Below are 16,217 nucleotides of genomic sequence, written 5' to 3'. Positions count from 1 at the left end.
GCTTCAATTATTGCTTCTAAAGGTGGGTAACGACCACTAACAAGACACTGTTGGTCTTGCTTAGGCTAGGCTCACATTGCGTTAGGGCATTCCGTTTAACGGATCTGTTTCTAAGCGGCACTAACGCAATGTAACGGATCCGTTAATGCGCTCATAGACTTCAATTAGCGTAACACATCCTAACGCATGTCAAAACTCGGAATGCGTTAGCGATGGTCCTTTACTTTGCAATGCACCGTCGAACGCGGACTACCGCGTTTTCGGGTATGTTACGGCGAATGCACAGCGAACGGAAGCGTTCGCTGTGCATTGCACTCTATTGCTAACGCATGCCTACTCAATTAAACCATGCGTTAACGCATGCGTTAGCGTGATCGCCAAAAATAAGACAATTTGGGACACATCATTAGCGCATCCATTTAAGGGATCTGTTAAACAGAATGCCCTACCGCGATGTGAACCTAGCCTTACATAGCTTTTGGATAACTTTATTGTTTAAATAAATGCAGTAATACAAAAAACATGTGATTCTCAACTTGGCTCATAATACTACACCTGATGTGTTAATTACACAGTTGCATAGTGAGTAGGTTGAATTATATATCTTCAGGTGAGAGATGGGAAAGGATATGCATGAAGGAAATGGTAAATGTTAGGAATTTGGTTCTCTCTTTTTATCTAAAGCAAACATGTCAAACTATGACCCGCAGGGTGAGTATATTTGGCCTATGACGCTGGGCCCCCCAACTGGCATCACACTTTCCACTGAATTGGCATCCTGGATGCGGATACAGATGAAAGCAATGATGAAAGAGGGTGCGGTCAGCTGACACTCCCTCTGCCATCATTCTCCCTCTGAGTCTGATGTCTCAGCACAGACGGCACGTTGAAGTCACTACTTAGCACCCGCTGTGCCAAGCAGTGAATAGCTTCAGCGCACTCGTCGTCGCCGAAACCGGAGCAGCAGGGGACCAGGGAGAGATGAGTATATATATTTTTTTATGTGGGGCCCATTACACTGTATGGAGGACTATATGGGACCCATAATACTGTGTGGAGGATTATGCGAGGCCCTTATCTAATATATAATTGCCTAGAATACTACTTCCTGCAATTTGTGCCAACTTCCGTGGCTTTGTCCGGAGCTAATGTCCGGAGCTAATGTCCGGAGATTAATTGCCTAGAATACTACTTCCTGCAATTTGTGCCAACTTCCGTGGCTTTGTCCGGAGCTAATGTCCGGAGCTAATGTGCGGAGATAATGTCCGGAGCTAATGTCCGGAGCTAATGTCCGGAGCTAATGTCCGGAGATTAATTGCCTAGAATACTACTTCCTGCAATTTGTGCCAACTTCCTGTCCGGAGCTAATGTCCGGAGCTAATGTCCGGAGCTAATGTCCGGAGCTAATGTCCAGAGATAAGTGACGTCAACAGTGTCCAGTGTCTGATTGGTTGCCGCCTGCTGCGAGCGACCAATCAGAAACGTGCCGTACTGTGACACACTCCGCCCGCCATTTTGGTGTGATTTTTGAATTTTTACCTCACAGCAAGTTTCTACTGCGTGGAGGCGGGCCCAGTGACGTTGCTCTTCAAGCTTCTGCCGAATTTCGTCAAAAAAATGATAATACCATTTACCAAAACTATATATATTTAGTTGTGAAGTGGTTCAGTGACATTTTCACACCAATTTTGAACTTTTGTTTGGTGTTTTCTCCATATACTGCCTATTATTCACTGACTGTTATACTGAGAGACTGCCGTTTATTAACCTCTTCTTTGCCACATTGGGTATATTGCTCTATTATTTGCCACATAAGGACATTGTCCATTATTGCCCAGCAATTTCTCTGCAATATAAACTGCCTATTTATTAATATCTGCATTCCTGCAAAGAACTATTGCCTATTATTAACTGGCTATTTTCCTACTACCTGACACTGCCTCTTATTAACCTGTTGTTTGCCACCACCACGCTTAAAGCTGTTTAGCTTAGCCAACATGAGCTCTAATAGTAAGGATACTAATGACACAGAGCTAACAAGAATTGTCAAGAGCTGGTGAGTGCAGCCATTTTTTGTTCTTTCTTACTATTATTTATTAATTGTATTATTCTTACATTTGAATAAATAAAGTATATATGGATTCTAGACTCCCGATTCTTTAGAATCGGGCTGCCATCTAGTACTTTATGAAAGACTATGTGGGGTCATTATACCCTATGGAGGACTATGCTATGTGGGCCATTATACCATATGAAGGATTATTTGAAGCCCTTATGTAACAACTCTGCTGGCATCACGGCATGGCCTCTCATTTCTCACACTATCTTACCCACTGCTCCAGGCAATGATGTGGTTTCTGTCTCTTGCCAGCTCCATATTCTGCTTCTATGCTCTCTGCATGATTCCTGGCTGTGTGCATAGGGGGGCGGCGCCTGAACTCTCTGGTTCTTATAGGAATCAGGTGCATCTGTCTAATCAGTTCCTGACCAATTACCAAGAGGCCTCCTGTATATAGTGTATATAGTGCAGCTCCACCCTGTGGTCTGGGCCTGTGCAATGTGTTAGCTCAGTTTGTGTTTAGCTTCTGAGTTTGCCGGGCCTAGCTCTGTGTTACTCCCTCTCTAGAGGCTTTTCTCTGTGTTCTTGCCTTGATCTTGTTTTCCGCCCTCCAGGAGGCAGAATATCATGGTCCCTGTGTATTTGTCCTTGTGTCTTGTTCCATTGCCTTGTCTGTACTTTGTCCTATCTCTGTCTCCTTGTCTGTGGCTTCCTTCCCTGCTGTGTCTTTCCTTGTGTTCTCAGTCTGCTTACTCTCTGCACTCTTGCCGCTCTGCCTGCTCTGTACTTTTGTGGCTTTGCCTCTGCTCCGCACTCCTGCGGTTCTGCTCCGTTCTACTCTGCTCCGCTCCTGCTGCTGCAGTAATCTTTTGCTGCAGCTCCTCTCGCTCCTCTCCGCATTCCTTGCGGTTCCGCTCTGCTTAGCTTCTGTGGCTGCAGTAATCTCTTGCTGCAGCTCCTCTCCACATTCCTTGTGGCTCTGCTCTGCTTAGCGTCTGCGGCAGCAGTAATCTCTTGCTGCATCTCCTCTCTGCATTCCTTGCAGTTCTGCTCTGCTTGCTGCAGAAACCTCTTGCTGCAGCTCCTCTCCACATTCCTTGTGCTTAGCTTCTGCAGTAATCTCTTGCTTCAGCTCCTCTCCGCATTCCTTGCAGTTCTGCTCTGCTTTGCCGCTGCAGAAATCTCTTGCTGCAGGTCCTCTCCATATTCCTTGTGGTTCTGCTCTGCTTAGCTTTTATTGCTGCGCTATCTCTTGCTGCTCTTCCGCTCCTATCTGCAGCTTTGCACTTCTCTTCCTGTGTGAACAGGTCCTAACCTGTTCCTTCATTCTCCTTTCCTTCTGGCTTGTTTCCGTACCTGCACCTTCAGTGTGAACAGGTTCCTACCTGTTCATTCATACTACATATCCATACCTGCACCCCCTGTGTGAACAGGTCCCTACCTGTTCCTTCATACACACCTGCCAGCTCTGTGTTCTCTGCCATATCTCTGCCAGCCCTGTGTTCTCTGCCGTGTCTCTGCCAGCCCTGTGTTCTCTGTCGTGCCTGCCAGCCCTGTGTTCTCTGCCGTGTCTCTGCCAGGTCTGTGTCTCAGCCGTGCCAGCCTACTCGTCTGAATCTCATCCGTGCTCATCTGCTAGTCCTGCCTGATGCCCGCACCAATCCTAGTGTTCCTTTCTACCAAGTGGGATCAGCAGCCACAGCCAGACACCACCCTGGAGTAGCACCTGGCAGCTGCCTGCTGCACAAGCCTGACCTCACCATCAGAGGCTCCAGCGAAAACCCAGGCAGCTGTCAGTCACGCCCCTTCCAGGGTAGTCTGGTTTGTGGCACAGTGGGGCCACAAACCCCCCGAGCTCACGCCCACCAGTCAGGGCGTGAGCGTGACACCTTATACTGTATGGAGGACTATGTGGGGCCATTATACTACTGTATGGAGGATCATGTGGGCCATTATACAGTATGGTTTACCATGTGGGGCCATTATACTGTATGGAGGACTATGTTAAGCCATTATACTGTATGGAGTACTATGTGAGTCCCATTATACTATATGGATGACTTTGTGGGGCCCATTATACTGTAGAGAGGGCTGTGTGGGGATCACTGTTTGAGAATAATACTGTTATGGGGAGGTTGAGGGGCTTTCAGTCGTGTCATCGTACTATATGTGTGAAAGGTACTGTGAAGGAATTCACTGTGGGGGTATCTTACTGTGTTTGGGAGGTAATTTTGTTGGCATCATACTTTATTATCTGTATTAGTCAAGGTTTTTTATCCTTTGTTATTACAAATTTAAATTAGGTTATTGGGCCATATGCTTTTTATTGCACTTAGATACCATATATTATTCCAGTATGCCCCATTTGTGATTACCGTATGTGTTTATTTTATTCTAAGATCTATTAATTAGAATGTACTTTGTTGGAGGGACAACTCATTTAACTTTTTTTTTCCATATGAAAAGGTTCATCATATTTGATGATAAAGAAAAACTTCCTCAATTGTAGATATTTTTTAATAAATATCAAGTTTGGCCCGTGACTTTGTCCAACTTTTTAATTTTGGTCTTCTGTGTATTTGAGTTTGATATCCCTGACCTAGAGGAAGGCAAAAACCAATAATGAATTAACAAAAAGTTTCTCTCCAGATCACCATTGTCAATCATGCTGGAAAAACTCCCAAAAAAATGAATGTTATACATTTACTTAAGTATTTTTCTTCTAAGAAATCATCTAAGCCCTTCTTTGAAACTATCGATGGTTTCCGCTGTGACCGGAGATTGACTATTCCACAGATTAATAGTTCTTATTGTAAAGAAACCTGGCTCCTCTGGAGATTGAACCTTTCTTTCACCAGGTGGAGTGAGTGCCCCCTTTGCCTTTTACATGAAACAGATTTTGACTATATATTTTTTGTATGGGCCATTTATGTAATTGTACAATTTAATTGTGACTTAAAGGGGCGTTCCAAACTTAACATACATTTCTGCAATGTCTTTATCTCACTGAGGGTTGCTGAATCCTGACAGTGTGCAATATGCTAACTGCCACAATTCTGATCTGTTTGTCAGCTCATGCTCTTGTCATGTGACCTCTCATATATGATTTGCATACTTGAGGTTATCTTCCACAAGAAACTATTCCTGCTTTTTTCAATGTTCTATTGAGAGAAGAAAAAAAGAGAATCTATTCAGTATGACAGCAAGTATGAAAATCATGTGATGACCGCTCGAGTTGTCAAAACAGATCGGAATCCTGACAGTGAGAATATTGCACGCTATCAGAATTCGTCAATCAGCAGTGTGCTCCAGACAATCGTTCACTCAAAAGTTATTCAACCATCAGCCTACTTCTGTGTATGGTGGCCCTAGGAGCGTTTGTTGTTTCAGATACTTGTGAATATTCTTTTCTAGGACTACTCAAATATTTTTCATACTCAGGACCGTGCCCACACCGAAGCCCTGCACAGACAGGTATAAAGAACACTTACAGTCACATGATCTAAATCTTGACCCATCTCTTGGGATGAGGCTTTGATGTCTCTCTCTGCAATCCACTGCTCCAAATCTTCCACTTCTCGCTTCAGCTGGAACATATGGTAATGGTTGTCCAGATTCTGTCTCCTCTCATCTGCCCTGTCCCTCAGTGCAGTGTACTGTTTTTCCAGATTGTCCTGGTGTCGCATTATCTGTTCACTATGAGCAGAAATAAGAATAATTAAAATGTCTTGTTTCTGTTATGACACTTTAAAGAGTACTGATCATTTCCAATAGGAAGTAAGAGCCGGTGCTCCATTGTGTTCACAAGCCCAAAAGGAATTGTATGAGCATGCACTCCAGTGTGCGTACAGGCCCGATAGGAAGTATATGAGTGCACGCTCCACTATGAGTACAGGCCCAATAGGAAGTGTATGAGCCCGCGCTCCAGTGTGCGTATAGGCCCAATAGGAAGTATATGACTGCACGCTCCACTGTGAGTACAGGCCCAATAGGAAGTGTATGAGCCCGCGCTCCAGTGTGCGTATAGGCCCAATAGGAAGTATATGACTGCACGCTCCACTGTGAGTACAGGCCCAATAGGAAGTGTATGAGCATGCGCTCCAGTATGCGTACAGGCCCAATAGGAAGTGTATGAGCCCGCGATCCAGTGTGCATACAGGCCCAATAGGAAGTATATGAGCCCGCGCTCCAGTGTGTATCCAGGCCCAATAGGAAGTGTATGAGGTCACGCTCCATTGTGAGTACAAGCGCAATAGGAAGTGTATGAGCAAGCCCTACACTGTTCGTACAGGCCCAACTGGAAGTGTATGAGCCCGCGCTCTACTGTGAGTACAGGCCAAATAGGAAGTGTATGAGCCTGCGTTCCAGTGTGTGTACAGGCCCAATAGGAAGTGTATGATCCCGCGCTCCAGTGTGTATACAGGCCCAATAGGAAGTGTATGAGCCCGCGCTCTACTGTTAGTACAGGCCAAATAGGAAGTGTATGAGCCTGCGCTCCAGTGTGTGTACAGGCCCAATAGGAAGTATATGAGCCCGCGCTCCAGTGTGTATCCAGGCCCAATAGGAAGTGTAGGAGGTCACGCTCCATTGTGAGTACAGGGCCAATAGGGAGTGTATGAGCCCGCGCTCCAGTGTGCGTGTGTACAGGCCCAATAGGAAGTATACGAACCCATGCTCTACTGTGAGTTTAGGCCCAATAGGAAGTGTATGAGCCCGCGATCCAGTGTGCATACAGGCCCAATAGGAAGTATATGAGCCCGCGCTCCAGTGTGTATCCAGGCCCAATAGGAAGTGTATGAGGTCACGCTCCATTGTGAGTACAAGCGCAATAGGAAGTGTATGAGCAAGCCCTACACTGTTCGTACAGGCCCAACTGGAAGTGTATGAGCCCGCGCTCTACTGTGAGTACAGGCCAAATAGGAAGTGTATGAGCCTGTGTTCCAGTGTGTGTACAGGCCCAATAGGAAGTGTATGATCCCGCGCTCCAGTGTGTATACAGGCCCAATAGGAAGTGTATGAGCCCGTGCTCTACTGTTAGTACAGGCCAAATAGGAAGTGTATGAGCCTGCGCTCCAGTGTGTGTACAGGCCCAATAGGAAGTATATGAGCCCGCGCTCCAGTGTGTATCCAGGCCCAATAGGAAGTGTAGGAGGTCACGCTCCATTGTGAGTACAGGCCCATTAGGGAGTGTATGAGCCCGCGCTCCAGTGTGTGTGTGTACAGGCCCAATAGGAAGTATACGAACCCATGCTCTACTGTGAGTTTAGACCCAATAGGAAGTGTATGAGCCCGCGCTCCAGTGTGTATCCAGGCCCAATAGGAAGTGTATGAGGTCACGCTCCATTGTGAGTACAAGCGCAATAGGAAGTGTATGAGCAAGCCCTACACTGTTCGTACAGGCCCAACTGGAAGTGTATGAGCCCGCGCTCTACTGTGAGTACAGGCCAAATAGGAAGTGTATGAGCCTGCATTCCAGTGTGTGTACAGGCCCAATAGGAAGTGTATGATCCCGCGCTCCAGTGTGTATACAGGCCCAATAGGAAGTGTATGAGCCCGCGCTCTACTGTGAGTACAGGCCAAATAGGAAGTGTATGAGCCTGCGTTCCAGTGTGTGTACAGGCCCAATAGGAAGTATATGAGCCCGCGCTCCAGTTTGTATACAGGCCCAATAGGAAGTGTATGAGCCCGCGCGCTACTGTGAGTACAGGCCAAATAGGGAGAGTATGAACCTGCGTTCCAGTGTGTACAGGTCCAATAGGAAGTGTATGAGCCCGTGCTCCACTGTGCATACAGGACCAACAGAGAGTGTATGAGCCTGCACGTCACTATGTGCACAGGCCCAAGAGGAATTGTATGATTTTGCACTCCACTGTGCATACGGGCACTATAGGAAGTGTATGAGCGTGTGCGTACAGGCCCAATGAGAAGCGTATGAGACCACATGTCATCGTCAGTACAGACTTTATATTGAGCATACAGAGCTCAGCTGTTCTGCCCCCTAAGCACTGCGCAGCAGAACTATTTTTTGAGCTGCCAGTGGAAATCTCAGGACGTGGACCCCCAACAACCTGCTGCACATTTTAGAGAGGGATTAGATATTAAATAAATGATACAGCCCCTTCAAATAACATTTCCTCTGTTTTGTTAAGAATCTGTAAAACCTTTTCCCAAAGCATTTTTTGCTAGAGGTAAACAAGTCTTTCCTTACAACCTTTTGGACAGAAGATTCATAAGTTAATAAAATTCAATAAATGAGGAGCAAAGTGCAACTTAACATAATCTTGTCATATCGCACCCAAAATCAAAGTGTGTGTTTCTTGTTGTTCAGGAGTGTCATTTATTCCAAGAAACTGACGAATATCCCTCAGGCTATGTGCACACGTTGTGGATTAGGCTTAGGAATTTCTGGTGCGGATTCTGCCTCTCCTGGCAGAAAACGCACCTGCGGATTTGTCGCGTTTTTGTGCGGTTTCGCAGTGTTTTTTGTGCGTTTTTGCTGCGGTTTTCTTGCGGATTTGCTGCGTTTTTTACCCCTGCGGTTTTCTATAATGGAATGGGTACAAAAACGCTGCAGATTCACAAAAAAGTAGTGACATGCTACTTCTTTTAAACCGCAGCATTTACGCAGCGGATTTTCCGCAAAGTGTGCACAGCATTTTTTTTTTTTCTCATTGATTTACATTGTACGGTGAATCAATTGCGGATCTGCAGCATTTCTGCACCTCAAAAAACGCTGCGGACCCGCAGAGAATCCGCAACGTGTGCACATACCCTAACTGTACCTGTAGTCTGACTGTACATACCCATCAGGATGCTCTAATGCCAGGAGTTTCTGAGATTGCTCTGCCAAGTCTTTGATATTTTTTCCAAATTGTTCCACTCCGTGCTGCAAAATCAGGTGTTTCTTCAACATGAGAACTGCACTTTCTTCATCCTATAGAAAGAGAAGGACAAGAGGAGGATGTGAGTCGTACACCTGGGAAGTGGGGTACTTGGTACCGGGTCCGGTCGCACTTAAAGGGGATGTCACCGTGGCTGCGACCCGGTCCGTGGCCCTGGGCGCCCAAGTAAACGGGGAAAGGTCTTTAAAGGGTATTTTGGAATAAAGTTTATTCGTGACGCCACCTGTGGTTCTCGATCAGAGAGGACCGACGCTGCTTAAAGGGGTCCTCTGGGGTGATGTTGTTGCAGCAAGATGGTGACGCTTCCCACAGGTAAAGCGGGGTCCCCAGGGCTCCCAAGGTGTATGGGCAAGGATGGTGTATGCGGGCAAATAAGTGGAGGACACAAAGTTTTACCTGGTTTACTGACAGTAGCAGTCCACAGTCCAGGGTACCAGGAACAGGTGATGCTATAGCCCGGCCGGCCTGGAGGCAATAGTGAATCCCTCTACCAGGTGAGGTCCGTAAGCCTTCCTACTCGCGCTAGTATGCGAGGTCCCTGCTGCCTGTAGCTGATGGCAAAGTCATCTCTCTCCTGTCCTGGGACAGTTATCTGTATGATGGGCAGTGTGAGCCTTTTTATAGGGTCTCTATCACGACCTAGGCTCCTAGTGTACTGCTGCACCTTCAGGTGTGGGTGCGTGCAAATAAGATAAAGTCCTATGCCCTCTGGTTCTACCGTGTGACCTGGAGTACAACATAGCCTCAGGCTCCCGGTGCCCGGTTTCTGCGCTTTGGCTCTGAGGGTGCCCAGTCACAGTTCCCCTCTGAGCCCATTTCCTGCTTCTGTGCTTCTTTCCTCTGATGCTTCACATTCAACCCATCAGGTTCACTTCCTTTTCTGGAACTGCAGCTCAGTCCTGGCTGCACAGCTCCGCTGTCTGCTCTCCACTCCTCTTCCTTCACTGTCTGCTCCAGACTGAACTGTCTGGTCTCCCTGGACCAACTGACCAACTCCACCTCCAGACCAAAACACTTAAAGCTGGGGAAGCTCCCCTGAATCCTGGTTCTGAGCTCCCCCTTCTGGCCTGGATTCAGAATGTATTGTATGCAGGTGCGTTACCTGATAAAGGGAATCCTTCCTGCCTCCAAGCATGATATCGCCCTCCCCGAAAGGAAGGGGAAGGGTACTGTAACAACCATTACCTGGGGTGTTACAGATGGATACATGGAAAAAGTGACATATATGATGTTTTTTTCTTTGTTTTTTTAATCTACATTATCAATCCTTAGCCCATATATCTAAAGGGAAACCAGATGTGACCTACAGAAGTCAATAGCATCAAGAGAACATTGCTTTTTCTTAACTTTCTGAAGCCTCATGCTTGCTGCCTTATTGATACAATCACAGTTTTCTGTGCTGCAGATCTAGCAGAGCTCAAATGCTGAGCTCTGTATAACTCCATCCACACCACTGATTGGCAGATTTCTGTGTATGCTGTATATTGACAGAACACTGCCAATCAGTGGTGGGGGTGGGGTTACACAAAGCAGAAGGACCACGAGGTACAAGACAAGACACCTAGTCCTGTAATGATCATTTTCTGCTGATAAAACACTTGAAACAGCAAAAACCTGTTGACATATTAATCTTAATCAGAAAATGTGATGTGCCAATAGAGTGGCAGAGAGCGGTCAGTGATGCTGCTTGGCTGACACCAGGGTCATGGGCTGGGGCTTGTGCCCACCACGCAGTTCTGTAATCCTTCTCCAGTGAATTGTATATAGTGGATGTATCTAGGACTCAAGGAACTTGCAGACATTTATATTTTATGTGGCTGTCTGGTGAGAGATTAATGTAAAAAACAAAACAAGAATCATCAAGAAGTAATAGAAATGAATAACTTATTATATTTTTCTTTCTCTGTGGTATATATTAAAAGTGTACCTTTGGCTTGTCATCGCCCATTAAATACAGCTGCTGTTCATCAATCCAAGCCTCGGCCTCAATGGCATCCATGTAATACTGCTGGGCCTCATTTGCCTGGTTAAGGGCTTTCTGACGATTTATTGTTGCTGTCTGCAATCGATCCCATTGATCTTGCAGTGAATGATGCTGCTTCTTAATAGGTTCAGGGTCAATATCAGGTTCACCTTCCATAGCCTCTGCTCGTCTCATAACATCATCGACTCTTGGACAATGACCTGCTATTTCTTTCTGCAAAGTCTTTAAAAATAAAAAATAAAACAAATACTAGGGTTCTCTGTCATCAGGGCCAGATGTGGCAGAAACATTTGCATTTTAGTTTTTAGATTTGCCACAAATTTCAAGAGAATGACCCCGATTCATCAGGCAGTTTTTGATATTTTTCTGGCGTAAAGTGATTCAAATGCTGCCAAATTATTGCTCATGATTTGGGGCCAATATGTGTGAAATAGTTTTCATCAAAGTCAAGTATTGGAGAACATTTGTTTGAACGTCAGTGTTTTTATTGCTATGGAAAAAAATTTGACATGTCAATCTTTAGGCTGTGTTCACATGCTGCATTACCACATTCGGTAGTACAGCCATTTCCCCCAAGGGCTAATGAGCGCTAACATGTTACCGCAAACTGTTCTACTCAAGATAAATCTGGATAAGTCCCACTGAATGAGGCTAATTTGTGTTGTATCCATGACAAAGCAAACTGTGAAACCACAGAAGAAACTAGAGGATGAATCTTGGATTTCTACCATGGATTTTCTATAAAATCAGCATAAAATTTCTCATCTTAATCTGAGTTTGCCCTTATAAGACTTTAGGGTCCAGCCACCCCAAATAACAATATTTTTTGCAATAAATACAATTTTGTTTTTTGCCACGGTTTTCCAAATTTGTGGCAAAGGTGCAGCAGTTTTGCCAAAATTTCAGAAAATAAGGTAAAAAAAAAGCATCAGCTAACTCACTCTTGCGCCACAGACACAATAGACTAAAGTCTACTGAACCAGCCGACATTCTAATGTGTATGGGGGTTCTTCCGACTCTCCCTGAAAGATTATATTGGGCGGAGAAAGGTCGGGCAGGTCGAATTTTACACCCAACCCTTTTGCTCTTTGGGACATAAGCTGCTGCCAGAAACATTTCTCCGCTCTCCCCTGGGAAAACACATGACCTTTTGGCCAAGCTGAACTTTCCTGTGTATGTGGGAGTGAAGAGAGCGATAGCGGACACCCGAACAGTCACCAGGCCATCAGCCATCGCATGTGTATGGCTAGTTTAAATATCATTACCTGATTCTTTTTCAGAAGCATTTGACCCATCTGAAGGTTATTGCCATAATCCTTCGATTCCGCAAGAGGCATTCTTTCCTGAACCCAGAGCTGCAAGTAGATGACAATGTACAATGAGTGTTAATGGCATCACAATTTTTCTCTATCTTTTACTTAAAACACAACCTAAAAAAACTTAGAGATCAGGACCATCACATAGCAGAAATATTACAAAGTTTGACAGCTTATTGTTGCTATTGCATAAAAGTTTATTCCTGCAAAACTTAAGAATGCAAGCTCAAGAACACTCCTCCTCGCATGGGCGACCATCACGTACAGCCGAGTTCACATGGAGTAATCCTATGGCTTGACATAAGCGCTCGGAAGGAGTTCAGCGTTTCTTCTCATCATCTTATGGTCCTAATCTATCTATATAATTGTCTAAGGTCCACTTCCGTCTGTTTGTCTGTCTGTTTCTCTGTAACTGAAATCCCGTGTCGCTGATTGGTCGCGGCCAGCTGGGCGCAACCAATCAGCGACAGGCACAGTCCAGCCGTGAATTGGCCCCTCCCTACTCCCCTCCAGTCAGTGCCCCCTCCATACTCCCCTCCAGTCAGCGACCACATAGCGTTTTAGCAGTGGGTTAAACGGACTGTGTTACACCACGGCGTAAAGCGGTGTAACGCAGTATGTTAACGCTGCTATTAACCCTAAAAGTGTGACCAACTTTTTACTATTGATGCTGCCTATGCCGCATCAATAGTAAAAACATATAATGTTAAAAATAATAATAATAAAAAAAATTATTTTATTCTCACCTTCCAGAGTCCGCGGCAGTCTTTCCCACTCCCCGCGATGCTCCGGTTCCAAGAATGCATTGCGGCAATGACCCCAGATGACGTAGCGGTCTAGCGAGATCGCTACATCATCACAGGTTATTGCCGCAAGGCATTACTGGGAACGGAGTGCCGCGAGGAGCATCGCTAAAAGCCTGGGCTGGATCCGGGGGCCGCCGGAAGGTGAGTATATAACTATTTTTTATTTTTATTCTTTTTTTAACAGGGGTACGGTGCCCACATTGCTATATACTACGTGGGCTGTTATATACTACGTGGGCTGTGTTTTATACTGCGTGGGCTGTGTTTTATACTGCGTGGGCTGTGTTATATACTGCGTGGGCTGTGTTATATACTACGTCGCTGTGCTATATATTATGTCGCTGTGCTATATACTACATGGCTGTGCAATATACTACGTGGCTGTGTTATATACTATGTGGGCTGTGTTATATACTGCGTGGCCTGTGCTATATATTATGTGGGCTGTGTTATATACTGCATAGGCTGTTATATACTACGTCGCTGTGCTATATACTACGTGGGCTGTGCTACATACTATGTGGCTGTGCAATATACTACGTGACTGTGCTATATACTACGTGGCTGTGTTATATACTACACGGGCTGTATGTTTTATATACTGCATGGCCTGTACTATATACTACCTGGCTGTGCAATATACTATGTGGCTGTGCAATATACTACGTGGCTGTGCAATATACTGTGTGGCTGTGCAATATACTACGTGGGCTGTGCTAGATACTACGTGGCTGTGCTATATACTACGTGGCTGTGCTATATATTACGTGGCTGTGCTATATACTAAGTGGCTGTGCAATATACTACATGGCTGTGCAATATACTATGTCGCTGTGCTATATACTACATGGCTGTGTTATATTCTACATAGCTGTGCTATATACTACGTGGCTGTGCTATATACTACGTGGCTGTGCTATATACTACGTGGGCTGTGTTATATGCTACGTGGGCTGTGAGACTCTTTCGCCCGGGGCCCACAAAAACCTGGAGCCGGCCCTGGCTTCACTGATTGGTCACGCCCGTCCGGGCGCAAACAATCAGCAACAGACGCAGTCCGGCCACGAATTGGCACAGGATTTGAACCACGCTTCGCTAATTGGTCGCGCCCGGCCGGCCGAATCCTGTGTATTCATTGCATTATTCTGAAATCTTCATAAATAAACTACTTACATATTCTAGAATACCCGATGCGTTAGAATCAGGCAACCATCTAGTCATGGTATAACTGTACTTTATCTACTCTGAGATCTCAGCACTTACAATTTCATCTGCCAAGTCCCGATGCAGCTGGTGAACCTGCTTTGACGATTGTAGTCGTCTCTTCCTTTCATGCATTGGCTCTTGAAGTTGCGAAAAGCGAACTTTGATGTTTTCCTCCTTTTCCCCAAGGCTCCTGTCTTCTGCAAGTGATGGTACATCTGGAAGGACTTCATCCATTTCTACTGTCTTCTGGTCAATTTGATCTTCAATTCTCTGTAGGTAAATCAGGAGAATATGATAACTTGCAATCCACGACATGGACAACGCCACCGCTTTCTATAACTCTACCCTCACATCAGCCATAGACTCAGTCGCTCCTCTCATGCATGTCAAAGTGCGACAAATCAATAGGCAACCCTGGCATAACAACCTCACCAAAAAAAATATTGCCAGAATCCGTCCCTTCCTCAGCCCACAATCTACTTAAACTTTTGTGCATGCCCTCATCATCTCCCGCCTCGATTACTGCAACACCCTCCTCTGTGGCCTCCCCGCTAACTCTCTTGCACCGCTCCAGTCTGTCCTTAACTCTGCTGCCCGGCTAATCCACCTCTCTCCTCGCTACTCCCCTGCTTCTCCCCTCTGCAAATCCCTCCACTGGCTCCCAATTCCGAAAGGAATCCAGTTCAAACTACTAACACTGACCTACAAAGCCATCCACAACCTGTCCCCTCCCTATATCTCTGAACTAATCTCCCAATATCTTCCCTCACATAATCTTCGATCCTCCCAAGACCTCCTACTCTCCTCCACACTTATTCGTTCCTCACACAACCGCCTCCAAGATTTCTCCCGAACATCCCCCATCCTCTGGAACACCACGCCTCAACACTTCCGATTATCCACCACCCTCAGATCCTTCAGGTGGAACCTGAAAACCCATCTCTTCAAGATAGCCTACAGCCTGCAATAACCATCCTGCTGCTGGACATTGTCCAGCTCACTCTCCCCGCACCCTCGTCATCTCCACTTGTCTTTTATGCAAAGTCTGTACATGGATTAAAGACAGATTAAAGATATTCACTTCGCGACCTGTGTGAGTGCTGCATTCTTCTACTTTCTTGTGCAAAGTTTTACTGTAACATAGTAACATAGTAACATAGTTAGTAAGGCCGAAAAAAGACATTTGTCCATCCAGTTCAGCCTATATTCCATCATAATAAATACCCAGATCTACGTCCTTCTACAGAACCTAATAATTGTATGATACAATATTGTTCTGCTCCAGGAAGACATCCAGGCCTCTCTTGAACCCCTCGACTGAGTTCGCCATCACCACCTCCTCAGGCAAGCAATTCCAGATTCTCACTGCCCTACTGTGATGTTATGGCTATTGATGCTGAGCACCACGCTCCAGTACTGCATGGATACCGCACGCTGTGGGTCTAAAGAGGTGTATTTGATTCAGCGCTCCCAATATTGCATTGTTGAGTCCTGGTGCCGTTCATCTCTTTGAACTTTTCAAGCACCATGGAATACTTCAGATGTGACAGCAAGATTTAGCAATGGTCTCAAAGAACAGCTATAGGCAACTCCTTAAGAAACAATACTACGACATGGTGGAACATCATGTGACTGATCCACGATATATGACAAAATTTGCATATATTTTGAGAAAGCTGAAATGGCACACAGTAAGGGCTCATGAAGACGACTGTATAACTTGGACGAGTGTTATACATTGTATTGATGAATAGAACTCATTCCCATGTTATTGAATGAGGTCGTGCATATGCCTGAATTTTTCCTTGTGCAGAGTGGAACACATCGGACTGCACTTGGATGAAATCAGAGGGCGGTCTGTTTTTCACATGCAGACACCTTTTTTTTGCTCAATCTCTGGGAACTTCACATCGCTGATCTCCCTCTGTTCAAACTGTGATTAGA

The 16,217-nt window shown here is 45.6% G+C and overlaps 1 protein-coding gene across 1 annotated transcript in view; it reads right to left on the bottom strand.

The window, feature by feature from the left end:
• The window catches only part of SPTB (spectrin beta, erythrocytic), a 114,280-nt gene that overhangs the window by 14,641 nt on the left and 83,422 nt on the right, over positions 1-16,217 (bottom strand). The window contains exons 21-25 of the mRNA XM_069731709.1: positions 14,331-14,543; positions 12,211-12,300; positions 10,889-11,167; positions 8,863-8,993; positions 5,551-5,755 (exon numbers count right to left, since the gene is read on the bottom strand). Of these exons, the coding sequence (XP_069587810.1) occupies positions 5,551-5,755; positions 8,863-8,993; positions 10,889-11,167; positions 12,211-12,300; positions 14,331-14,543 (918 nt within the window). The remainder of the gene's footprint in view (positions 1-5,550; positions 5,756-8,862; positions 8,994-10,888; positions 11,168-12,210; positions 12,301-14,330; positions 14,544-16,217) is intronic.

This window comes from Ranitomeya imitator, chromosome 1 (assembly GCF_032444005.1).
Source record: "Ranitomeya imitator isolate aRanImi1 chromosome 1, aRanImi1.pri, whole genome shotgun sequence".
Lineage (NCBI taxonomy): Eukaryota > Metazoa > Chordata > Amphibia > Anura > Dendrobatidae > Ranitomeya > Ranitomeya imitator.
This window is presented reverse-complemented; position numbering and strand designations above follow the sequence as displayed.